The 26,926-nt window shown below is 36.5% G+C and overlaps 2 protein-coding genes across 8 annotated transcripts; one reads left to right on the top strand and one right to left on the bottom strand.

Annotated features, from left to right (window-relative positions):
- Positions 1-752: 752 nt before the first annotated feature.
- Positions 753-18,597, top strand: LOC103490876 (uncharacterized). Of its 6 annotated transcripts, XR_537952.3 has the most exons (18): positions 754-1,165; positions 2,300-4,059; positions 4,311-4,787; positions 5,519-5,647; positions 9,294-9,667; positions 9,871-10,337; positions 10,693-10,745; positions 10,825-10,932; positions 11,017-12,785; positions 14,527-14,635; positions 14,864-15,044; positions 15,533-15,600; positions 15,685-15,797; positions 15,880-16,357; positions 16,428-16,747; positions 17,788-17,884; positions 17,973-18,262; positions 18,346-18,597. XR_537952.3 is itself a non-coding variant. In XM_008450608.3 (17 exons), the coding sequence occupies exons 2-17, from the start codon at positions 2,310-2,312 to the stop codon at positions 17,984-17,986; spliced, it is 6,507 nt and encodes a 2,168-aa protein (XP_008448830.2). In that variant the 5' UTR covers positions 754-1,165; positions 2,297-2,309; the 3' UTR covers positions 17,987-18,274. The 6 variants fall into 6 exon arrangements, 5 of the variants coding, with proteins under 5 accessions (XP_050942429.1, XP_008448830.2, XP_008448828.2 ...); XM_008450608.3 differs by lacking the exon at positions 18,346-18,597 and having other exon boundaries at positions 2,297-4,059; positions 17,973-18,274; XM_008450606.3 differs by lacking the exon at positions 18,346-18,597 and having other exon boundaries at positions 17,973-18,274.
- Positions 18,598-20,152: 1,555 nt separating this feature from the next.
- Positions 20,153-26,621, bottom strand: LOC103490877 (O-fucosyltransferase 29). 2 transcript variants are annotated; one of them, XM_051086474.1, is made up of 10 exons: positions 26,499-26,621; positions 25,727-26,016; positions 25,487-25,577; positions 24,731-24,807; positions 24,428-24,516; positions 24,123-24,312; positions 23,661-23,842; positions 22,918-23,020; positions 22,316-22,644; positions 20,153-21,029 (listed from the first exon to the last, which is right to left on the bottom strand). In XM_051086474.1, the coding sequence occupies exons 2-10, from the start codon at positions 25,997-25,999 to the stop codon at positions 20,708-20,710; spliced, it is 1,656 nt and encodes a 551-aa protein (XP_050942431.1). In that variant the 5' UTR covers positions 26,000-26,016; positions 26,499-26,621; the 3' UTR covers positions 20,153-20,707. The 2 variants fall into 2 exon arrangements, with proteins under 2 accessions (XP_050942431.1, XP_008448833.2); XM_008450611.3 differs by having other exon boundaries at positions 25,727-26,524.
- Positions 26,622-26,926: the final 305 nt, after the last annotated feature.

Here is a 26,926-nt window from a genome sequence, read left to right on the forward strand (position 1 = left end):
TTGTACAATGCTAAAAATCATTTGGTCTATCTTTTGATCGGATCTTCTTATTTGCTACTCAATCATTTTGAATTTATTGTAGCAGACACTCGAGATCAGAGAGCACTAGTTTTGTTCTCATTTTCTTATGGTTGACTTAAAGCTTATAAATTAGAATGACGTCAAAGTACTACCCTTGTGCTATAAGAATGTCATATCAAGGCATATGCGTCACAAACATAATTATATTCTCCAATTACTAATTGGCATTCGCAAACTAGGGTTACGAACTTCAATTTATTTATTTTCACCATATTTTTCTCGTTGTTTCGTACCTTATTCTCTAACAACGATGTCGAGTCTTATTCTTTTTCTCGAATCTTATGCCACAATTCGTTAAAAAAATTGAAACATAAAAGTTGATGGTAAAATATTCACAAATAAAATAAAATTAAACAAAAGAGTAAAAAAGAAAAACACAAATAATTACAAATTATTACAGAATAAAAAAGAAAAAAGAAAAAGAAAAAGAGAACAGTAATTTATATTTCATTGGCAATTGAATTTTAAAGTTAAAAGATAACTGTACTTAGCTGAGCTCGAAAAGTGTACCCACCCTCACCAACACCAATGCGCCACGTGTCCTGTTCTCTTTGGTACTAATTTTATTTTTAATTACAATAATTATTATTTTGCTTCAACGAAAAGGAAAAAAGCAAAGCTTGGTTGAATCTTACAATGAAAAAAAAAACCCAAAATAATTATAATTATTTTTAAAAAAGGAAAAAAAAAGAAAAAAAAGACTCTTTCCTCTTTTCTTATCTCTCTCTCTCTCCTCTGTCTCTTCGTCTTCATCTCACTCTTCTGATATCAGTTCTTCACCGTCGATTTGCCGGAACCCTAATTTTGATGCTCGGAGAAGACAAATCTTTTTGTATATGCTTTTATTCAGTTTATTGGATTTGTCGCTGAATGCAGTTAGGGTTTTATTGTTGTATTTCCGTTTGAGCAGTTAGTGTTGCGACTGCTTAAACTTTGTTGGCTCGGTCGAGACTCACTGAAGCTTAGGGTTTTTTTTTTGTTCGAAGTAGTAGATGACTGTGAGACAAGGGAATAGCTGAGATCAAACGGGTTGGTTTTCATCACCGGATGGAGGGAGGTAGCGTCTCTAGACTTACTTCTTCTGGTACTGTTCATTTCCTTTTTTTTTTTTTTGGTTTAAAATATTATTCTGGGCTTGTTTTTCATATGGGTTTTTTTTTGTTTTTTGTTTTTGTTTTTGTTGCAATTGTTTATAGTGAGTATGTGTTTTAGTCTGTGATATGAATCGATGAACTGTTAGGGCTGGATTTTCTTTTAATGAACTTTTTGGAAGTTCTTTGAAGTTGTCCTGAGATTAGTTTTTCATTAATTGTTGAGAGTGTGGTGTGGGTTTTTGATACATGCCAAATGCCAATGCCGTGGAATGTTGGGTTCGTGTTCGGAGCTATGTGAATATGTGTTTTGGGGGAGTTTCTCATACTAACTTTTCTACTCAGATGCTTTTATCCGTGAGTATATGGCCAATTTAATTTCCGTACTAGGTAGGTAGTTGCGTCCCATGTGTTGCATCAACAATCAATTTTATAGAACGGTTATCTGGTAGTTTCTGTTGATGCCATTGTTGGAGATTTGAGCTTTTTTTCTCTCCCTCTCTCCCTCCGTAAGGAACAATCTAATTGATGAATCCAATATCCAGAGTGATACAAAAAACCAATACATGGGATTATGAAAGTTGAAAGATATCTTCAATTAGCTACAAAGAGATTTAAGTGGGCCCATAAACCGAACTACGTAAACATGTTTGGAATTGTTGACGTTGATTTCTTTTTCATTAAAAAAAGCATTCCTTTCCTTCCCCATAGTATTCCTTCACGGGTAAAAGTTGGTTTTAAAGGATGGAGTATTTTTTCTGGAGGGATTCTGAGTTTAAAGAAAAATGAGGAAGAGTTGAAGTTCAAGAAAAAAAAAAAAAGAATGAGTTGTGAAAAAGATGATTGAATTGCGTATTAAACTATTTAGGAATGAATGATAGTTATAATAAGACTTCATTTCTGCGATGACTAAACAAGTTCAATCACTAGATGAAAGACTTCTTGCAATGATTTATGTTGCATTATGCCTGTATTTTACTCTCTTGAAGATTCTTAAGGGATTTTTGGATTTTGAAATTTCTTTTATTTCTTAAGAAGAATTTGCTATAAATTTGGAAAAGATTATTATCACATTAACTTCTTCTTCTTCTTCTTCTTTTTTTTTTTCCAAATCATTTCTAAAGCAGAGATAAACCCATGGATTATGATGACAATGACTTTCAAAGCCAGAATCTTCATTTAGCTGGTGAAGGAAGTGCCAAATTTCCACCTGTTCTTCGACAATATGCTCTCCCAAAGTTTGATTTTGATGACACCCTTCAGGGGCATGTAAGATTTGATAGTTTGGTCGAACCCGAGGTGTTCTTAGGTATTGAGAATAACGAAGATACTCAGTGGATTGAAGATTATTCTCGTGTAAGTAGTGGGATAGGATTTACTTCTTGTGCAGCAGAATCTTGTTCTATATTGAGGCGGAAGAATGTTTGGTCCGAGGCCACTTCCTCTGAATCTGTTGAAATGTTATTGAAGTCCGTTGGGCAGGAAGATATCAATCTGACAGCAACTGTTACTGGCGAGTCAAATGCTCGTGAAAAATTGGACTACTTAACAAACCCAATGGATCCTACTTTAAAAGATGATGGTAGTAGTTTCTGTGAAATGGGCGATTTGCAGCCTACTTTGCTATCAAATATAAGTCTTGAGGAATTGCATGTTGTTAACGAGGACATAAGAGGGGAGCAACAACAACCTCAAAGGGATAATCCTACTGAATTTCAGGAGATCTGTACTGTTGATAGAAGTTTAGGTGAGGTTGATCCTGGTGTTGCCCATGAACTTGTAGATATGCCAGCAAGTGAGGGAAGTTCAGGTATTGATGAAAACAGTAAGAAACCTTGTGCAAATACAATTAATACTCCAGTTGCCTTATTAGTGGAAGATAAAGGGCAAGATGATTTTTCTGCTTCAGGAAAGCATATAAGTGATTTGGTTACTTGCGCTCATGAAGGTAGTGGAAAGTTGGGCGATCAAAAGATTGAACAACAAATAAAAGATTTATCTAAGAATCCTGTTAATACATCTGTTGGTAACATTGAACAAGTGGTCAATTCACACGAGTTGAGCAAAGAAGACCAAAACCCTCTGATATCACCCTCAGTTCCTTCAGAAAGATTGGTCGTCGAATCTAGTATTTCTCCTTTGCAGTCCCATGCAAGTGTGACCTTGAAGGGGGATTGTGTGTTCCACTCAGGTAGTGGAGAGGTTATGCCTGAAGTTTCTTCTGAAACTGACAAGTTAGATGATAAGGTCTTGTGTTCAAATATGGAGTTTGGAAATCCGTCTAAAGAAAGCGTATGCGAGGTATTACCAGCCGTTGTTGAAGGTGATGCCAGAACTGAGACATGTGTTGAGGGGAAAAACATTAATGCAGAACTTTGTGCCGTTCAAGGGCCTAAGATTGATTCAGTTGGGCAGATGGCTTGTGGACAAGAAATGATTAGTGAACATCTTCCCTTGGGTATTGAGATACAAACTAGTAAGTCTGAGTCTTCTGCATCTGCTATGGAGGAAAGTAAAGCCTCTAAGGTTGGTGAAAGCACCAGTGGTTATATCAGAGATATTCCAGATAAATTTACAGAGGATGTTCATGGTTGCACCCTTCCCATAGAAAATTTATATTTTGAAGGCCATTTGCCACCTACCACTGTGGCTGAATCAACACAATTATGTGAGGAAAATAAATTGCCGGGTAATGTTCACGTGGAACATGCCAGTTGCAAAGAAGAAGTGAGGCTGTCTTCTGATTCTACTAATTTGAATGGAAAGTTTGCTGACTCTCCTGTCACAGATAAGAGAATTGTATCCTTGTCTTTTCAAGAGAGTGGTGTAGAAAGTGGGACGATAGATACAAAATTAGAGTATAGTGCTAATGCTGGTGATGAATCAGGTATGTGCTGTTCAAACGTAATTTATGGGGATGTTCTAAAGATCATGTAGTTATACTCTAAAGATTGTATAGTTATGCTTCACTTTTGGCCAAATGGAGAAGGTTTTTGTAACTCCCTTTGATTGTTGTTTTCCTCTCCTCCATTTGCAAATTCATACATGACACATCAACAAATTTGTTTCTTATATGTAAAAAGATCGTATATACATATTAAGCCAGTTACTCTTCTTTTTTTCCCCCTATGATTGCAGTGTCAGTTTCTACCTTCGAGGGTGCCAATGTGAGAACATGTGGCACATTACAGGGTGACTCCTTACTTTTAGTTGATGCTTTGACAGACAGAAAAGATGCCAATGACAAAGAGGACCAGTTGCAACCTGCTGTTGTGGAGCTTACTCAATCAGATAGCAAAGAAGAAAGTGGTGTGATAATTCCTGCTGAAGGAAGTTCTGTTCGGTTGGATACTTCTCAACCTGTGGGGAAACTTCATCCTCTTTCTGAAGCTGAAAACTCCACTCCTGTCCTTACTGGCCAGGGATCTGGTGAAAGTATTGATCAATCTATTCTGAAAAATTTGAACTCCAGTGACTGTAGCAGAGAAAGCCAATCTATACCTCAAGCAGATATTCCTAATAATGTTATCCAAGACTGCGGACAGGAAATGGACGTTGATCCAGCGATTTCAAAGTCAACTGCAATAGCATGTGACAGTGGTGGTAAACAGTCAGGTGTGCCAGTTTTGATTTTCAATTTAGTTTTAATTTTTAAGTTCTTTGTGAAATTAATGTTTTTTAGATTTCTTTATTACAAACTGAAGTGAATTTAATATTTTCCCTCAATTTATTTCTGCCCACGTCTTCCTACATTTTGTATTTAAGGAAAGTATGAGAATGGCTTGAAGTAGAAGCCATGTCTTGAGAGCATCTTGATTAAGATATGCTTGACTTCAGTCTAGTAAGTAATGACCCATACGTTTCCCCAGTTCAGTTAGATTTTTTGTTTGTTACGGCTTGTGAGCTCTAGTTTGAAAACCCAGACGCATTCCTATGGTGCTGTATTGCATTCTTCAGCCTTCCATAGATTCAAAATTGCACAACGTAAATAATCAAAAGACGAGTGACTTGTGTATAAAATTTTATCACGTGGTTACCATGTATCTTAGCCTTAGTGAGTGGCAGCCACTTTTTTCGTCTGCTGTCAAATTTTCATCGTGCTTGCCGATTGCAATGATGATTTCTAGTCACCTGTAGAACTCTGCTGATTGCAGAAGATTTCCCTTTGTTTTTGTTTTTTATAAATGAAAATGTGTTGTGCTACCTGTAGTTATTTAATTTTTCTTCTGTTTAGGATTCTTAGTTCATGACATTTGCATTTATTGATAATGATTATCTTTTCCATATTTCTTACGATCAAGTTGTTAAATGATTTTTTCTTCAAATGATAAATCCTTTTCTTCTAGACGCCACACCTTTGACTCAACGGCCAGGAGAAACACTTGATAATTATCAGAAAGATCAGGAAAGTAGAAAAGTTGTTTCAGAAACTGTGGGAAATAACTGTCAGCAGGTCATTGCAGCGAACATTGACAGTGAGTAACCAAATTATACAACTTCTAAATTCGTGTGAAAATTGAAATAATTTTTAACGCTGTTCACTTCTTGGTTGATTTTGTGAAACTTCTTTTACGTTATTGCCCTCTGGTCCATTCATATACTCTAGGATTTCTATCCTGATATCTTGCGTTATGTTTCGTCTTTCTTCTCTTCGTTTCTTCATTTTTTTCTTGAGTTCACAATGCTGATACTCTTCTCTATCCATTTTATCTATTATTCTTCAAGTCCAACAATGTATGGGGATAGGGATTCAAACCTTCGGCTTGTTGAAGTTATTATTAGGATTTATTTATTTATTATTTTTTGGATAATAAACATATCTTTCAGTAACTAAAGAGAACCAGGAAAGGAGGGTGAGATAACATATGTCCACGCACCTACGTGTTACGGAAAAAGAAATGCAACTAGATCAAACAGTAAATCTACGCTATGCTATAATTGCAAAAGACTTTGGAGTAGAAGACGCAGCAGGAGACTTTGAAGTAGAAGCAAGGAGTGTAACCATATCCTAAAAGGCATCCCTATTCAATATTTGGCCACACAAATTCTATAATTCTTTCGAGCTAAAGAAACCATTGGACTGGTTGAGGTTACAAGTTCATGTTGGCTATCTATTTTTGGGTATACACAAATTGGGTTGGGTTGGGTCGGTTGGGAAAGGGGGTGCAGGGTGAGCCAACCCGAACCTTAGGTTGGTTGGTGCTCAACCCACTATCTTGTGCAGAGTAAGCCCAACCTTAATATTACTGAGTCGAATTCTCTTGTACCTTGAGTTCATTATTAGTAAGAAGCTTGTCTTCTTTTGAAAAAGAAAAAACTAAGTTGAATGTTGACTTTGTCGTTGTTGTACCATATGACTGTTGATAAATGAGAGAGAGGTGTATCAAAGAGAGTGAGAAAGGGAGAGAGATGGATGGTCGAATAGAGAAGGAGAGGAAGAGAGAAGTTGTTGAATGAGAGAGAGAAGAAATGAGAAAATAAAGTGAGAGGGGTTAACGTTAGAGATGAGCATCGAACTAACACCTGATGGTTGGTTTTATTAAAAATATGGTTGGTGGTCAGTTTAGTTATAAGGTTTTGAAAAACTGATCAAAATCAACCTAAACCGACCTGCTGAACATCGTTGTCGGTTTTCTTTGGTATAAACCGACTAGGTCGGTTTTCGGCCTCGGTTTTTATACAAAACCGACCACCCCCAACCAGTGATCACCCCTACAAACGTGAAAAGGAACAAACTCAATGAGGATTTTATTTTTTGAACATGTGGACCGCATCAAACCGAAAAATCCCAACCCAAAGTCCCAAACCAAATCATGCGACCCAACTATTGTGATTTTGGCTGGGTTGTTTAGGTTTTTTGTGTTAGATTTTTTGAAGGCCCCTACTATTTTACCTGTCTTAATTAGTGTTTCTCAAAGATGTTTTATTGTTGTATCTTTAGCCAATGGATTGCATAAGACTCTTTGAATTAGTCACAAAAGTAGTAAAGCTATAAACAAAGCGTTGGTTTACAACACAAAAGGGACAAAAAAGTAATAGAAGTGAGAACAAAATTTGGAACCTTGTTCTTTGTTTGTGAAAACATGAGAGTGCGCTCAAGCCATAGACAAGAATAATTCGAATGAAGTTTAGCCAAACTATCTTCCTTTCTCGAATGGGTCCAATGAACACAAATTTATAATTTTAATGTGTTGTAGCTTTACATTTTCTTGAATTTAAAGTTTTGGGATAAATGCTAAAACAAGAACTTCAAGGGTTTAGCTTTAAGTATCTCCTATTGTTTAAAGGTTTAATTGTAACAATTATTATGGTTCTTGAGTGATTTGTTCACCATTAAATTTTTTGTGAGTTATAGTTTTTGGGCTTGTATTCCTTTCATTCTTCCCTAGTGAAAGTTAGGTTTCTTACTAGAAAATAATGTTAGTTTGATCCAAAGTGTCATCCGCCACAAGTAGCAGAGCTCCTAGCAGGGCTCAAGACGATGGAATATTCACAATAGTGGGTGTTTCATAGTAAGCTCTTTCACTCCCCATCTCAATGAAAGATGACCTACTGTGATGCCCCCATTCCTTGACTAAGTGATTTTGAAGGCCAAGGTTTCTAAGAAGGTGAAGTGTTCATCTAGATCTTTTGTTGAGGAGAAATTGATCACTTATGTAAACATCCAAAAGAAGAAACCAACACATGCGTAAAAGTGTTGGAATGCCATCTTCACCATTTTTATTTTTGTTTTTGTTTTTAGTTGGTCTAAGCTCTCTTTCTTCTTGGTCTTGGGTTGGGCCTGCCTTGATTGGTGAGATGCTATTCTTTCCCGGCTGTGAAAATGATCCCAAGGCCAAAATTCATCTCGTGGTCCAATCAAAGAGTTTTTAATGTGGTAGATTTTTTAATTGCCAACATGAGCATAACTCAACAATCAAGGCACCACTTTCTTCTCTTGAGGTTAGAAGTTCATATCACCACCCTAAACAACGACTGGAGTCTAATTTCAAGAATTTTCGGACACTCAGCAAGGACTTGCACAGTTTTTTTTTTTTTGCTTTAGCTTGGTGTGCTCCCTCACCAAGGGCTTACATGATCTACCAATTGGAAATCCTAATCCCTTGGTTTTGTGGCATATCTCATTCTTGGGAATTCTCGAGAAGTTAGGTTTCTTATATGATCTACCTTTGACTAGTGGTTTTACATTGTTGTCCATTGGATATGATCGAGAAATTGCAAAATGTATTTTGAAATTGTATCTAATGGCTATTATGGAGCATCTTTATTTTGAATATAAACCATAAGTTATTATAGGATAGGTTCAAACCATCATGGGTTGGCCTAGTGGTGAAAAGGGAGACATAGTCTCAATTACTAACTACGGGATTATGGGTTCAATCCATGGTGGCCACCTACCTAAGAATTAATTTCCTATGAATTTTCTTGACACCCAATTGTTGTAGGGTTAGACGGATTGTCCTTAGAAAAATAATAAGGTAGCCTCAATATAGCTGCCTCGTTCAATTTTTTTTTCCTTTTCTCCTCCTTTCACACGGGCTTATTTCTTCAATAAAAATTCATATTCTTGCCCAATGATTGTAGTAGTAATTATGATTGTTGTTATTATTATTGCAGGGCTTGATTGCTATAATAACATACCTTTTGGAGTAGTTACCCGAATTTAAAGTGTGAGATGTGATTGTAACAACCCCTATGAGATCTCTCTCTCCAATTAGTTGTGTTATCATACTGATTCCTTGCATTCTCATTTTTATCGATAAAAGTGCCCTTTCTTACCAACTCTTCCATACTTGTAACTGGACTTAAAATTGTCAAATTGAACCTACTCTTCCATATTCGGCTCATCGTTTTTATCATTTTGTACAGAAATTATGGATTGCTTCTGTTGACTGCTATTTATAATATGAACTACAATGTTTTGCATGGAAAAGAACTTGCGTTTAGCATATTACATTTCGAGCATATGTAGAAATCTAAAAAAAGCGTCTCTTCGCAAGATGAAGTGAATTTAAATGATTCTTGTTTTTTGTGGCGTGGTGTTGGAAATGTTATCAAACTTCTTGAACATAATTTCCAATTTTTCTTAAAACTTGATTTTCCTCCTATTATTCAATGCAGGCGGTGCTGGCAAAAAGGAAGGTTCATTATGCTCTGCCGTTTTTTCTCAATCTCATGAACAGACATCTGTTACGGGGAATGGTAATTCTACTGCTGCTAAGCCACCTCCTAATTTACCTGATGTTGTCAAAGCTACTGTGGGTGCTCATGATCCAGATGTAAAGGATTGCAATAAAGTACCACCAAGTAAGAATGTTGAAGCTGCAGAGTTGAAGGATAGGCTGGTTGGCAACGCTTCATCTGGTTCTCAGTTACCCAAAGAAAATGTTGTCTCTGAAAGTGAGACAGCTCTTACCTTCCAGTCCAGTTCATTGGTAGATCTGCCAAAAAATGATTCTGGCATTGCAGTTGCAACAGCAGCCAGTGCTTCTTTGGTGATTCTTTTCTTTCATGTCATTGGTTTCTATCAGATTTTATATTATTTTCTCCATATTATCTTCCTCTACACAGGAAAATTATTCTCTTTGTTAAAAAAAATATTTATTTATTTATTTATTTTTTTGATAAATAATTGAACTTTCATCAAGAAGAATACAACGCATTGCACTCTTTATATCTTGTATTATTTTACTTGAAGGTTGTGGAGGCACCCCAATCCCAATCATCTTCTGGCCCATCCAAATTGGACATCAAGACTGCTCGGGATATTTCACACAGTAGTCCTCATGTGTCTGAGGTAAAAGTTGCACGTTCTCGTTCCAAGGGCACTCCTGAGCGGAGACCAAGGCGTGCTTCTGCCAAAGGATTGGGGAAAGAGTCATCTACAAAAGGAAGTCAGACAAAGAAATCAGAGAAAGTAGAGAAATCTAATAGCACGCCCATAAGCAATCCTGGAATTTTCCAGCTTGCACAGTCTAATGAAATGCAACATCATGGACATGTGGAGTCCAGTGGTGCAAAACCATTTGTATTTATTGGTGCTTCGACTTCTAGCCTTCCGGACTTGAATAATTCTGCCTCCCCATCCCCAATGTTTCAACAACCTTTCACAGATTTGCAACAAGTTCAATTGCGTGCTCAGATATTTGTATATGGAGCTTTGATGTGAGTCCTTCATTCCACGTTTTCTTGTCTTTGAAACAACTTAAGAAAACCCCATCTTTCTCTTCGGTTGCATGTAGATGTTCAGAGGTATCTGTATCAGAACTGAAAGTCAATGCAATTTTCCACCTTTCATTACTGCAGAAAAATTTAAGAGAGTCTTGTTCTATTAAAAGAAAAATAGGTAGAAAGCAAAATGGCACTTTGTCCTTTTGAATAAGGCGTAGAAAATTTCTCATGTAGTTTGTTTAGTTGAGCTCCTCTTTGCATATTATTTTTTAAAATATTTTTTTGGCCAAAGAAAACAATTGAGCTCCTTTCTCCCTAGTGATTTTTATGGATTTAATCGTTGCTGCAGTCAAGGTACAGCACCAGATGAGGCGTACATGTTGTCTGCATTTGGAGGACCCGGTAAAATCTCCCACTATCATTCATTATAGTTCACCTTGTGGATGCCACTTTTTTATGTTTGTGTGATTATTACATTCAGATGGTGGAACAAACCTATGGGAGAATGCCTGGCGTATGTGTGTAGACAGGCTTAATGGAAAAAAATCACAGACTATTAATCCAGAGACACCTTCACAATCACAATCTGGTATTCTGAGGCGTTTTATACATCTCTAGACTTCTTTCTCTCTCTCTCTCTCTCGTTTTGAATTTGAATTTTTTTTTTTTGCAGTTGGTAGAAGTACTGAGCAAGCCAGTAAACAAAGTACACTGCAGAGTAAAATTATATCTCCTCCAGTTAGTCGAGTTAGCAGTAAGAGTACATCAACAGTGTTAAACCCTATGATCCCTCTTTCCTCACCACTCTGGAGTATTTCTACACCTTCCAATGCTCTGCAATCTAGTATTGTGCCTCGAAGTCCAGTTATAGACTATCAACAAGCACTTACTCCATTGCATCCTTATCAGACTCCTCCTGTCAGGAACTTTATTGGTCATAATCTTTCATGGTTTTCTCAGGCTCCATTCCATAGTACCTGGGTTGCTACTCAGACTTCGACGCCGGACTCCAGTGCACGATTTTCTGGTTTGCCAATTACTGAGCCTGTTCATTTAACACCCGTAAAGGAATCATCTGTGTCACAATCCTCTGCCATGAAGCCCTCTGGTTCTTTGGTTCAAGGTGGAACTCCTGGTAATGTATTTACGGGATCCTCCCCCCTGCATGAGTTGAAAAAAGTTTCAGTAACCACGGGGCAAAATCCCGCCGAATCAAAAATGAGAAGAAGAAAGAAGAATACAGTTTCTGAGGATCCTGGCCTTATAACTATGCAGGTTCAACCTCATTTGAAACCAGTGCCAGCTGTAGTTACAACTACAATTTCTACTCTTGCAACATCTCCATCTGTCCACCCTAAGGCAACTTCCGAGAATGTAATTTTATCTCCACCTCCATTGTGTCCGACAGCTCACCCAAAGACTGCAGGTCAAGATTTGAGAGGGAAACCCATGTTTTCAGAGGAAACACTTGGCAAGGTTAGGGAGGCTAAGCAACTGGCTGAGGATGCTGCATTGTTTGCATCTGAAGCTGTTAAACACAGTGCAGAAGTGTGGAGTCAATTGGGCAGGCAGAAGAACTCAGAATTAGTATCAGACGTTGAAGCTAAACTAGCTTCTGCAGCTGCTGCTATAGCAGCAGCTGCTGCTGTTGCAAAGGCTGCAGCTGCTGCCGCCAATGTGGCATCAAATGCTGCATGTCAAGCAAAGTTGATGGCTGATGAGGCATTTTCTTCATCTAGCCCCGAGATTTCCTGTCAAAGCAATGAATTTTCTGTTCATGGTAGTGCTGTTGGTGCAGGGAAGGCCACTCCAGCCTCCATCTTGAGGGGCGAAGATGGTGGAAATGGTTCCAGCTCTATTATTATTGCTGCAAGGGAAGCAGCTAGAAAGAGGGTTGAAGCTGCATCTGCTGCTTCTAAGCATGCTGAAAATGTGGATGCCATTGTCAGAGCTGCTGAGCTGGCAGCAGCAGCTGTGTCACAAGCTGGAAATTTAGTTGCTATGGGCGATCCTCTCCCCTTAGGGAAATTAGTGGAAGCTGGTCCAGAGGGTTATTGGAAAACGCCTCAAGTATCTTCTGAGCTGATTATGAGACCAGATGATGTTAATGGAGGAAGTTCCAATTTAGCAATTAAGCGTCCTAGAGACGGATTGTCAAGTAAGAACGAGATTCAACCTAGTGTCAGTGCCAAGCCATCAATTCCTGAAGAAATATCTATGGGTAGTGTTGAGAACCATCCCAAATTGGTTGATGGCATCACAAGTTGTGTAGCACCTCGTGAGAAGGGTCTAAGAGGACAGAAGGACCAAAATGCTTCTGATCTGACGAAGACCATTGGTGTTGTTCCAGAATCTGAAGTTGGAGAAAGATTGTCCCAGGATGAGTGTGAAAAGGCTAAGGATTTAAGACAAAGCAGCATAAAGGAAGGTTCTCATGTTGAGGTATATGAGATTGTTATGTATAATTTTACAATTTCTTTCCATTGTTGACCTTTATTCTTTGCTTCTTTTAAGCCGCTGCAGCTGTGAGTAGGAGTACCAATGTGAAATTTTAATGCTTTTTTTATGCACCTATATTTGCTGATTTTTTTTAAACAAGAAAAATGGTTCATTGGTTTATCATTTGGGCCTTCGCCGGAATGGCTACATGGAATGAAGTTTCAGTTGCATGTTTGGTCCTTTTGTTAGATTATTGTGTTGCATCGGAAAATCTCATTTTTTAAGTTTTTTTTTTTCCTTTTTAGCAAATCCTTGGTTTTAAGCTTCTAAAAGACATTGGCCAAGGGAGGATTTTAACTTTCTTTGGGCTATTTTTCTGCACCACTGTAGTGGGGAATATTATCCTTGGAGGGTGTGTGAAAGAGGAGGCTCAAGAAAGTTTACTTTGTAGAATAGAGTCCCAATTGTTCAAGATTCCAAGTTAACCGGTCTGATCATTCACGTAGGTAGACCAAGTTCAGTTATTCCATGTTGGCCAGTCAACTATCTAACTCTATTGAAAAACCTCAAAGGCCCTGTGTCAAGATTGATTATCATTTTCCCCAAATGGTAGCACCTTCCTTTTACTTTTTTTATTTTTTTTAATGGAGATGACTAGGATTAGAAGAATAAGACTGAAGAGAAACTTGATTAAGCCAAACATCCTCCCATTAACAGATTGGATTCCCTGAATCTTCATTAGATTTAGCAAACCGATGAAAGACTCATTTTTGGCAATATACTGATCCACTCAAGGTTTGTTCCCTTTTCTCTTCTTGATTTCTTTTGTCAACCACCCTTGAAATTGACACCATGAATGCTTGTGTTACTTTTTTCAGAAGGAAACATCTTTCTCATGTGAATCTCCAAATACATTTAATAAGCAACGATTTCGGTTAATGAGAGACAGCACCTAGCCCATCCTAGGGTTCTGGTTAGAGAAGTCCATTCCCACTTGTTTCTACTCAATTTAAACACCCCACCATTCTGTAAGTTAGTTGAGGAGGCCCAGTTTCGTTGCAGGAATGTTGAGTTGCTTCACGTTAGTTCAAGAAAGAAAAAAAATCTGTATGCAGTTCGTGACAATCTTTTTCATGGACTTGTATTTAAAATGGATATGCTCTTTTTTTGACATGATTTGGTAAAAGCATTCTAGTGCAATTACACCACGCACTTTGTCAACCTAGATCATAGTGTAATTAAGGTTCTTTTGTCTTGGGATGGGACGTCCTGTCCCTTTGCATTTAGGTTGTTGTGTGCTCTGGAGGAATGAAGTCTTTTGATGTTTCTAATATATATAAAAAAACAATAAAATAGCATTTTTAGTGCCTAAAACACTTACTAAAACTGAGCTCATCTTTTCATCTTTCCCTTTACTTTTGTGAACAAAATCTTACGTTTACTAGCCCATTGGAAATGTTTTTTGTGATCCTTGGACTATGTTTGCCTTCTTTTGTAATTTCATTCTATCAACGAGACGGAGGATCCAGGTTTCTCATCGAGGAAAAACAAAAATTCATTACGAGTCTAATAGAGAAGAAGGGAGATTTAAGATTCTAAAAAATTTCAGTATATTTTTCTGCTTCCTTTTGAATCCCTCAAGTATATCATCAGATCAGATTGAACAAAATTTCATTGTTTTCTGATAATTTAATAGTGTTTTCTGACTCTTGATCTTGTATTAACTTGATTGGTTATGAACTAGGTTTTCAAGGATGGGAATGGATTAAAAGCATCTTGGTTCACAGCCAGTGTGCTGAGTTTGAAGGAAGGGAAAGCTTATGTGTCCTACACCGAACTTCAACCTGAAGAAGGTAATGAGAAGAAAAGCATGCAATGTTAGCCGATGGCCTTATCCTTATGTTTTTATTACTTTAGATTGACTAACGATACTATTTGGTTTGCTTGCAAGAGAAGCAGCAGTTAAACTATTTTTATTGTTTGTGGTCCTAAATTAGTTCACTGAGAGTATATTGAGCTTTAAAAACATGCACGTTCTTGTCTTCTCCCTGCAGACTGTTAACTTTATTGATTTGTGGCAGGGTCGGGCCAACTAAAGGAGTGGGTTGCTCTTGATGGTCAAGGGGGCATGGCGCCAAGAATTCGAATATCTCGTCCAATGACTACCTCGCGGACTGAAGGAACAAGGAAGAGACGCCGAGCAGCTGCAGGGGACTACATTTGGTCAGTTGGAGACAAAGTTGATGCTTGGATGCAGAATAGGTGTGCTTTACTCTTCTTGCTTTCTGTTTCTTTTTAAGTGCAAAAAATTCTTTTTTTTGGCTGAAGAATTAATTTCATTTGATAAATGAAATAAAGAAGTAAAACTCCAAAACAATTAACTGCCAACTAAGTAAGATATAAAGATCAAACCGATGCTTATTCATTGAGGAAATATACAGTGTAGACTGGAGGGAATGGATATGCTCGTGCTTGAAGTCAGCGAGTATCACATAGATCCCCCTACTTACCTATTTATCTTTTGGAGACTCCTTTGTTTTTGGAGCCGAGATTCCAAAATAATAACAAATTGTGTTTTAATGAACTATATCCTTATTGATAACCAAACAATAGTTAAAAGGGATAGCCACGTACCTAACTAAGAAGTTTGAACTGCTAAAGTGTTATAAGATAGAAAGATTTTGAGGGTGCTATCTAGATCACCCCAAGCTCTATATGTAATCTGGTGCTTGTTATAATATGTTTCTCAGCTGGCATGAAGGAGTGGTTGTTGAGAAGAACGCAAAAGATGAAACAGCATATATTGTCCGCTTTCCAGGCATGTCACTATATTTCATAATTTAACTGACCTTCTACGACGATTGTGTTCTTTTATAAATTAAACTTGGTCTGCTTCTTCCAGCTCGAGGCGAAACATCCACTATCAAAGCTTGGAATCTCCGCCCTTCTCTCATATGGAAAGATGGGGAATGGTTTGAGTTGTCTGGCTCATATGCAAACGATTATTCTCATGAGGTTCTTACTAAACTCTTGTTTGCTGGACTCTGATTTAAATTCATAATCTGTTGAAATATGCTTAAGTTGTTTTCGAATTCAGATTATTATGCCTCTAGAAAAGCGCATGAAGTTGGGCAGTCCAGCTGCAGAGGTTAAAAGGAAGGATAAAATGCCAACGATTGTGGAGGATGTAGAATCGGCAAAGCCAGCAGACTCAAGTTTGCTTTCAATATCAGTGAATGAGAAAGTATTTAATATTGGTAGGAATACTCAAACTGAGAAGAAGACTAATCCATTAAAAACAAGTCGGACTGGTCTGCAGAAGGGGACATCAAGAGTGATTATTGGTGTTCCAAGGCCTGGAAAAAAGAGAAAATTTATGGAAGTGAGCAAACATTATGATGTAGACACTCGAACAACCGAAGCAAATGATTCAACTAAGTTGGCAAGGTATTTGATGCCGCAAGGTTCTACATCTAAAGGATTAAAAAGAACGTCAAAATATGAAACGAAGGAAAAATCTACAAACGATGGCAAGCCCTTGGCTGTCAAGTCTGGAAAGCAGCCAAGTGTATCAGGTAAGATTATGACATAGAAAGATATACTTATGGCAAATGCTTTTGCTTATTTTTATTCTGTTGGCAACAGATCATGCAGTTATTACAAGGGATTCTGAAAGCCAGAATGTGAGTACTGAGGGGAAGAACGACCAAATGGACGTTCCTTCTTTGTGCAGTACTGAAGAAGCGCCAGAGGGCTCACTTTTATTTCCTCCAGCACACGCTCCCAAGAAAGCATCCTCATTTCACACGAAGCCGGAACGAGCAAATAAAGGAAGACTTGCTCCTGCAGTAGGGAAATTGGCAAAAATTGAGGAAGAAAAGGTTTTCAATGGGAATACTACCAAACCAAATTCCAATGTTATTGAGCCACGTAGATCCAACCGCCGTATTCAGCCAACCTCAAGAGTAAGTGTTTGAAACCAGAACTTTAATCAATTATTGTACATCGATTCTGTTTTTTTGTCATCACTTATTCCACAGATCTCTTGAGCTTCTAGTTTCGTTTGAGAATGGAATCATTTATACTTTATAGAATACCATAAATGATTTAGGAATCCACGTGACCACTGGGTGCTGTGGAGTAGGAAATTGTGAAATATATCATTAAGATCAACTTCCATTGGTTAGCCTATATGGGTAGGCTTAGAAAATAACAACGATCTTTAAAGGACGTTTTGGGCAAGATGTTGGTTGTTATAGTTGGGTTATAATAGTTTGTGTTTGGAATGTATATTATTTTAGTTTGGGTTATAATAATGTGTTTGAGATGTACACTACTTTTGTTTGAGAAGAAAATAGTTAAAACTGTAGCAAATAATAAAAAAATGATGAATGTAAAATAGTAAAAACTGTAGTAAACATGGATTCTGAAACAATGTTGACTATAGTTAATTGAGTATTACAAAATAGTATTTATTATAAAAAAGAGGTGGTTATTAGTCTTAAATAATCTTTTTCCCAAACGACCTATAAGATTAATCACATTATGGGCTGGGGAGTATAAACAATAAAGAGCTTAGAGAGAATGAGTTATGGTGACTACCTATTTTAGAACTTAATATATTTTGAGGTACTTAGCAACTCAATGCAGTAGTGTTAGGCATCATGCGGCTGTCACTGTGAGAGCAGTTGGAGTATGCACAAGCCAACTCGGATACTCACAAGTACAAGAAAATAAAGTAAATAATAACAATAATGGCAATGATAATTATAATTTATTATCTGTTTGCTTTAAAAAAGTGCATATACCATTCTCATTTCTTCATAGAGGTCAAGTGCTTGTCAGTCATCCAACTGTTTTCCCCGTGGGTTTAGTTTCCCTTAAGCCTAACATTGAAAGGAGTTTCTCTCTCTTCTTTACTTGTTTCATTTATTGGTTTTGTATTTTTTGTACGGCCTTATATATGTTGTGTAACGTGTATGCATTCTGTATCTTGATTCTTCAGTTATTAGAGGGACTTCAAAGCTCACTGGCAATTTCAAAGATTCCTTCTATTTCACACGATAAAGGCCAACGAAGCCAGAACAGGAATGCATCTAGAGGTAAGATTTGATGTGCCGAATTCGCTTCAAAATTTTGCTTCAAATTTACGTTACGTCATGACAGAAATTTACTACTTGATTGTGACAGGGAACAAAACCTAAGGGGGGGGCCTGTTGCACACTTGCTCTTAGCCAGGGAATCATCCTCTGCCGATAATTAATGTGACTTTAACAGTAGTTTATATTGTTGTATTTACTATAGATAAATGTAGGAAAGGAAACTCTTGCTTCCTTAGTTATAGTCCTACAAGTTTAGCTTTAGTTGTTCATATTAATTGAAGTTCCCTCACATTTGTGTTCTCTCAATCTCCTCCTCTACCATAACAGGATGTATATTGAAAACTCTCCTTGTAGGTTGGTCTTGGAATTCAAAAAGAGGTAGTTTGGTTATCCATTTATATCATCTTCCCCACCCCCACATGATCTATATATAATATCACATTAGTGTTGTGTGATTTCAGAATCGAAGCATCTACTCCGCTTCGTTCCCTTTCGGAGTTAACTCTGACTTTGGTGCATTTAAATTGTTACTGTTTACCCTCATTGCCACTGCTGAGTACACTTGAAGAATGTGGTCAGAAGGCTCAGGTTACTTCCCAAATTTTGTTTTCATTCAACAATTTGGAACGTAGAGCAATGTTCTTATGTTATGGACACCTTACAAGTAAAGTTTTGCATAAATTGCTATGATACTTTTTTTTTTCTCTTGTTTATATTATTGTGTATTTTCTTCCTCAGTGTTGGATGTATTTCAAATGTAAATGTTGGTTTTGCTTTATAAAATATTTCAGGGAGTGGTATCTGAGAAAAATCAATGGATCTATGAGATTGATAGGGAAAACTTTGGTCCTTATGAATTATCTGATCCAGCCCTAATCAAAATTATTTCTTCTGTTACTGCATTTTTGTTTTGCTGTTTTCATTTGAAAAATTCTCCAGATATTCACCGGTGGATTTAATATAGGTCAGGGAGGCTCGAGCTCCCCTCAACTTTATTGTTTTTATACAATATATATATAAAAACTAATTTTTAATATTTATAATTAGCTTAGTGGTTATTCTAACTGTCAGCCTCCCTTTCAATCCAGTAATATATTTACTAGATCTGCCACGTACTATTAATAACCAACAAACAATTGCGAAAGGAGTAATTTCAGAAAGTGAATTCATAGGACCAATACTCGGCTTAATTAATTATTAAATAATTGCTTTGGACAAATTTAAATACAATTGTTATTCGACTGATATTGAAGACATTGAGAGGTTTGATTTTAGTACAATTAAACCAACATGTATATTTGTTAAGGCAAGCACATTTTGTTCGTTCAATCAAACTAAGTTGTTAATTAAAATGGATGCTATAGACTAATTGATATCTGATTTGCTTGGTTTAATTTTCAACTTCACGTAGTGGTAATAGATAATTAAATAAAGCAAACATTAATAATATGGTTTATTGATATGACAAAATCAGACTTAAAGATGTTATTAGAAATATTCTTACCTATGACTATGTTGTTAGCGATTAGCCTCCCATTTTTTTGACCAATATACTTTTACATGTGTATAGTGATGACCGATAGTGTATTACATTTAATAGAAGTTTATCATTAGTACTTCAAATAATAAAATTGAAACTAAGAAAAGCTTAAATATGAAGGTAAGTGTTTGCCATGTTTGCATACCATTTTGCCATCTAGTAGAATTGCACTGGCTTGCACTGGCTAGTATAAAGTCTAGTGCATGCACAACCAAAAGTGATAAATAAACATTAACGTCATGAACCTAGCCATATTTACGACAATGGCGATATAGATTGTGTAAATTTTTTTGATAGCGATATTATTTATTTGTCAATGAAGATGATTCATTGATCTAGACTTGCATGCTCGGAAATCCAAGTAGATTAACCAATCAGGTTAACTACTTGTGTAGTGTTTAAACTTTAAATGAAGAAGTAGTTCTTCTAACTTTATGGTCTTCCATCACAAAATAACATTGGAGTTGTGTTAATTTGATTTTAGGACTTCTAAAATCTGTTATCAGAACTTTTTATAAACAAAGGATTCCTAAAGACCCATTAGGATTGACTTTCTAAACATTATATACTTAGCACTTAAAATCCAAAAATGCTATTCTATTAGCCATAATTAATTTAATCCACAGATAAATGATCACATTCTTAATTTTAATATAATGACGAAAATACTTGATCAAACCTATTGAACTCTCTTCTGGATGGACATAGTTTAGCTTTCACAGGATAACTTGAGGAAAAAACTAAAATGATCCATCATGGTTACTTGTAAACAAAAATTTTCTAAGATTACAAGTTACATAGATGATAAATAAAGATCAAAATAACAATATTGCCTTAAGTTCACAAATGCCTGACAAGCTCAATCACTATAAGTCAGTAACGCTGGCCATGATTCTGTGTATCTAGCTCGTTGTCAATTTGAAACTGTTGTATCCAGCCATTGCATCGCGTTGGTTGGGCTCATATATCGTAATTCAACAAACTAATAAAACGAATCAGGAGTGGGGCAGGGGGTGTTAGCTTGCGCATAAAAAGACTAGAGCAGCAGCAGATTTTGAACAGAACTACACATCTATATATACTTGACATTATGGAAAAAAAGAACTAAGTTATGAACAATTGATCAAACTTCCTATACCGTGGATGAAGACAATGTGGCTGATCAAATTTCCAATAATATGAGCGTAAACGATAGGGCCAACGTGATGAAAATTGCCACATATTTCCCTTATCTTTTCTTCTATGCATTTTTCATCCTTTCCACAAAGGGGTGAAAAAACTGTCTAATACTGTGAAGACGTAATGGACTCCACTAAGTTTCTCTTTTCCAATACTCCTCGACTGTTTATCCATTGCAACTCATGGTGATTATTGCCTTCATCTTCCTTTATTTTTTCAGTGAATGGTTTTTCACAAATACACGAGTCAGGAAATTCATGAAATTCTTTGCCACGCTTCAAGTCATCAGGCTCACCCATGAACCCTCGTTGGCAAGACTTCACCTTTCTGGCAAATGTATCCCAATCCATCTTGTTCCTTTCCATGAACAGAGCGCTGAGTCTTTTTGCATTTGGCCTAATGGTCCTTCTATGACCTGAATATCTCCTAAAATACACAAATCATGTTTCAGTGTTAGCAAGGCAAGATGAAGGGTATACAAAGAAACTTGGGATTTCTAATTAAAGTCTCCAAAAGGATTTAATGCAGCCTCAAGGTTTACAATTTCTTTGACTCATAAGAGGTTCGCACCTCCCTGATAAAAATATAAAAAATTACTTAAAATGCAAGTGTAATACACCATGACATAGACAGGATTAAGAATGACTTTTGAAAGCTTTTGATGTAAATAATGTAACAAGATAGCTACCAATAAGTCTGTTAATAAGCCTAGTTAAAAGACTGTTAAAAACCCAACTAATTGGCTGTAACTGATTAGTTATCCAGCTGCCTAACTACTTGTAACAAACTCCTTTGTAACTACTTGTAACTACCCTTAGTAACTACTTGAAATCATCAATAAATACCAACTCTCTCAGCCATTCTGAGCAGCGAATTCTTTTGGAAAAGTTACCAACTTTGATTTACACAAACTTTATTTAAAAAGACAATTGATAGAAGTCAGTTTCATCTTCTTCTTTTGTATCTTTATACAATCATTATGTAAGTTACATCGCCTGACACTTTATGTTTCCCTCTTCAAGAGAAAAGGCTAAAATGGTACCTTCTTTTGGATAAGAAAAGAAGTACCTTTAACCGTATAAAAAACTAATTTCTATCACAAAGATCTTAATAAGAAAGTTCAAGATAAATCCCGGAAAAATACTCTTGCGATAAACTTTTGGGGGCTGTTTAGAAGATCAGGTATTTCCTTAGAACAGAAGTTCAGAAAAAGGATATTTGGACGGCTATTTTCTAGAAGTTATTATCACTAGCCAACTGCGCAATCACATCTTGAACTAGAGTCCTTTCTACAAAAAAGAACTATAATAATCTGGACATTTTGAAGACACCCTACTTCAATTCTTACAAACAAAAACAGAAAATAATCTCTCAAACAAGACCTTAATCTTTACTGTCCAATACAATTCAGTTTCAGTAGGATCAACAACATTCTTGGATGGTGGAGTCAAGTCAGTTATCCACAGTTAGCATATGAATCTTTTCATTTAACCGAACCCAAGAAGCATATAGAACTATGGTAGAGGTCGGGAAGAGTTCCAGTGCTGGATGTCAATAAGTAAAAAATTATCCTTCATGCAGAGAAAGGGCCTATCAGAGGAAAGTTTTTAACAAAATAATAAAAGAACGGCCTCATTAAAATCTAACTAATAAGTAAACAATCTTATTCTTGATGATGATGTCACAAACATAGAAAAAAAGTAACTTTGTACCTTTCACCAGCAAGAATCTTTGCCATGTTTCCATTATTATTAGTGACAAATACGTTACTTTCATTGCATACAATGTAGTCGATGGCAGCAAGACGGGAGGAGTATGGTAGAAAAGGTTTCAGCTCTGCATTAGCAAGCATCTCCTTGGTATAGAAATTTGGGAAAAGTTCTCTAAGAGGCTTCAGAGTTTCTTCTCCACCATATATTTCACCAGATGCAACATAAATATAACTGTCATTTCGAAAACCAAGTGCCCGTAGCATTAGACCCACTTCGTAGGGGGTAAGTGGACATTTCCCACTCTTCCTTGCCTCTTCTTCACTTACATCCTGTAAAGTAAACATTAATTTTATGCACAGCCACTTGCTAATTGTAGATCGATGATACATGTCCATATTCAGAGTTCATGAAGAAAGAATACTTCAGTAGAAATGTTTTCCATTAGGCCGGGCATTTATCTAAGAAAATGAAAGAATACAAGGCCAAACGAAAAAACAAACCCCAAGAAAGAAGACATCCACATTAACCAGAAGTAGAATTTTAAAATCAATATTTAAAGTAAAAATGAATTTAGAACCCGAAACAGACAGAAAACCACTTACAGGTAATGTTTCCCATCGCTTCCTTATTTCACCCAGCTCACGCCTTTCCTTTTCACCTCCACCATAGTAACATCCAGAAAAGGCTAGCATATCAGGCTCAAACCTACAACCGAAATAATTGATACATTTGTCAAGAGATCAAAACCAATCATAGTATTATATGTGTTGACTAGTTTATCTACATGCAGATGCAATTGAAGAATGCCTATGAATATCCACATAATCATAAAGTATTGAAATGTGGCCAATTAATAAACAAACCAATGGTATAACATGACACAAGTCAAGGTGAATGCTTAAAGCATAGGTAGGCAACCCTGGTGCACTTCTCAATTAATGTTTTATAACCTTGAATGTGCACATTGTGAGTCTCTTTCCTCTTGTTATTCATCACTAGCCTATGTATTACTTAGCTTTATGTATAGACCAGTTTTTTAAGGTTGTACCACTCACAATGTGCACCAATCATACAAGCCTATACTTCCGATCACCCTATCACTAGATAATATCCCCAGGGATGTACCCTTCATTGAAAAACATACTAGACAAAAAGACCACTATTTGAAGGGAGAATACTAGGGACGATCTCTGAATTCCTATAAGTCAATGATAATAGGCCTAAATAAGTACTAGCTTATTGTAAAAAGATACTCATGCTGCAAAACTGGACAAAGATACAAGGGAGGGGGCAAGTGGCATTGTGCAAAATATATAAATTTGGAATAAGGTAAGTAAGAGTATACCTCAAGTGAATGGCAATGTAGCGTTTTGCCATCTTTCTCATTCTCTTTACAAGTTTGTGGCCAAGATCATCGATAGGTTTTACAAATTTCAAAGCATGATAATTAGCTCGACAACGCAACCTCTGTAGTTCTTCGTTGAGCATATTTGAAAGTCTATAATCAAACTTGGTCAACTGGACAACCTGCAGATTTACATCAACAAACTTCCTGCTTTGGTTATGACATCAAACTGAAATTTCAACATGGCAAGAGATCATCAGCAACACTGATATTTTAATGTCCCCACAAAACGATAGGACTTCAGGATGAAAGCATGAGTGTTTTATCAAATCTTGTGCATTTTATAAAAAAAAATTTAAAAGTGGTGTGCACAAAATTAGTTGTCAGAGAGAAGGTATGAAACAATTATCTTTTAGAAAAAAGCTGGGAATGCATTAGCAAATGTTGGTGAAGTGGCCTTACACGTCTCCTTAAAAGTATAGGCAAAACTTGATCAAGATAGTATTCAGGCTCTGATTTTCTAGGAACACGCATTGTATAGGGAGGTTTCTCCATAGCACGCATGACTTTATCAGGAACTCTTTTAACAATAGTCACATCCTTTGAGAGAGAGGAAATGAACCGACCAACGTCAAAAATGTTGACAAAGTCACTGCATATCAAGGCGAATTTGCATGAACAATCATAAACAAATAATATCAATAAAAATAGAAAATGTCAGGAAAAAGGTTCAAGCAACAACTCAAGGGTCAATCATCTTTAATTACCTATCATCCTTCCAATAGGAATGATGATCCAATTCAGGTACCACGAGTGTAGCATTAAGGATCCGGGCAACTGCCACAGCATCTGTTATCTAAGAAACAGAAATACATTCACACTAATTTTGTAGATAATAAACAAATGGAAAGTTTTGATGTAGTGATCTTTTAGAACCTGATGTTGATGAGAAAGCATGCAACTTGTTCATGATAAGATATAAGAATCTATTTAGCCATTAGATTTTCCACTCTACCTTATGACATGAAAATGGAACAGAAAGCAAAAAAAAAAAAAAAAAAATCACTTACTCCTGTTCTCTGCTGATTCAAACCTCCACTGGTTGCAATAAGCAAGTAGCCATTTGATGACCTCTCACTAACAGCAGCTGAATTTCAAAAACACAGTGTGTGTGTGTGTGTGGGGGGGGGGGGGGGGGGGGGGGGGGGAATGCCCACATCAGATTCTAGAGATATAAACAGAATGAATCATGTAGGCATAGACTGAGACGTTTCAAGAGTGCCAATTTTAGCAGTTAAGCAGTGCACCAAAGTACTGACAGCCAAGAACTGTTTGTCAAATGCAAAGTAACTTAACTAATTATTAATAACTAAACGACCAAGTCATGGATTAAGGAGTCTAAATGTCCACTCGGTTAGAAATTTGGAGAAGTGCCTAAAACGAGAAGTTCCTTGAAAAAGTTTTGCATAGTAATAGAAGCATGCCAATTCTTTGTTCATGACAAATATAAAAAATGAGCAGGCAGTTAAAAAAAAAAATATTTTTCGTGAGTGACCTATACCAAAAAAGGAAAAGGACAACAGCACCGCTACAAGTCAGCAAATCCTTCAGGAATTAGCAGATATACAGACTTCGTAGTATCTATTATTAATTAAACCCTTAACTACAAGCCTTTATAGAAAATTCAGCTTTCCAACTTCAAGAAATCAAAAAAAAATTGAAATGAGATCACAGAATGAATAAACCATTCAAAAGAAAAACACCCAATTACAAAAGAAACGCCAAATTCCAAGAGAGATTGATGGTAACTGTCTGTGTCAACTTACGAGAAAAATGGGGGCTTCTTTTGCTACATCCATAATAATTCTTCGAAAGCTTAGATTCCCAGATATTGATCGTTCTACGACGAGCTCCATCCTACAAATTCAGATCAATGATGAACTTCAATCAACTATTAGCCAACCACCCCACTCATCCAAAGAGTATATTTAAAGTAAAACCCACAAAATTTCCCAAAAAACACACACACACACTTAACCCACAGAAATAAAACAAACTAAAATTACCAGCTTCGAGTAGAGCCTCCTGTTAACTAAGTGTTGAGAGTACCATTCAAGATCAGAAGCGATGTGTCCCGTAAACAACGAAATTAAACCTAACGCAAAGAGCATCACACCACACAACATCGACCAAGAAAACGAAGCCTTCCTCTGCGACGACGATGATCTCGACAGTACATTCTTGCTACTAACAACATAACCATTCCCACTATTCTGCTGCTGTAACAGAGCCAGGTTCGCTGATATCAAACTAAATCTCCAAGCTTTCGCCACGCCCATTCAAACCCACCTCCACCCTAATTATACAAGCATTATAACACCAATACCCATAACTCGAAATCCCCCAAAATGCTCCGAATTTATAAAGAATACGATAAAACAAACCAACAAACAACCCGTAACCGGATGATGCAATTTCAAAAAAATGTTGATGGAAATGCAAATGCAAGCAAATGGGTGGGGGAAATAGGGCTCTGTGGCCGTTAAAAGTTGGAGTAGAAACCCTAGAAATCGTGATCGGGCAAAACAGAGAGTCGGATTGTATCGGAGGAGAGGGAATTCAGAAATGGGTCTACATAAGAGCATAGAAAAATGGGGGAAAGGAGAAAATGGAATTGAAATTGTTGAAGATGATGGGAAAATGGAAGCGATCGATAAACTGGAAAAAAAAAAAAACAAAAAAAAACAAAAACAAAAACAAAATGAAAGAAAGAGAAATGGGTTTTGGTTCTTGCAGTCCGGCTAATAAGGAAATCAAAACCCGATGAAGATCACTCACCTGACTGACGACAGTCCCATATTGCCGACGCCCTTCCAGTAATTTTCCATTTTATCTAAAGGGCATTTTTGATCTTTCATCCTCTCTTCCTTTTTCCCTTTTTCTCCACTTTGTTTTCAATTAAACCGACAACAAACAAATAATCTACGAAAAAATCACTTTTTCTTAATCATTTTTAAATCCACTACCGTTATTAATCCATTATTACGATTCTCAAAATATTAGATTATATCAACGAGAACTTTTATCATACTTTCATAAATAACCATAAAATTCTATTTATCGTCGATAAAAACGGAAATTTTAACTATATTTTATAAATACTTTTAAATAATTCACAAATAGGGTATAATTTTAATTTATTATAAAATTTTAAATGTGGTAATCTTTTGTTAAGTTATAAATTTTGTTTTAATTTAGGTTATGTT

The sequence above is a fragment of the Cucumis melo genome, chromosome 6 (genome assembly GCF_025177605.1).
Source record: "Cucumis melo cultivar AY chromosome 6, USDA_Cmelo_AY_1.0, whole genome shotgun sequence".
In the NCBI taxonomy this organism is placed as follows: domain Eukaryota; kingdom Viridiplantae; phylum Streptophyta; class Magnoliopsida; order Cucurbitales; family Cucurbitaceae; genus Cucumis; species Cucumis melo.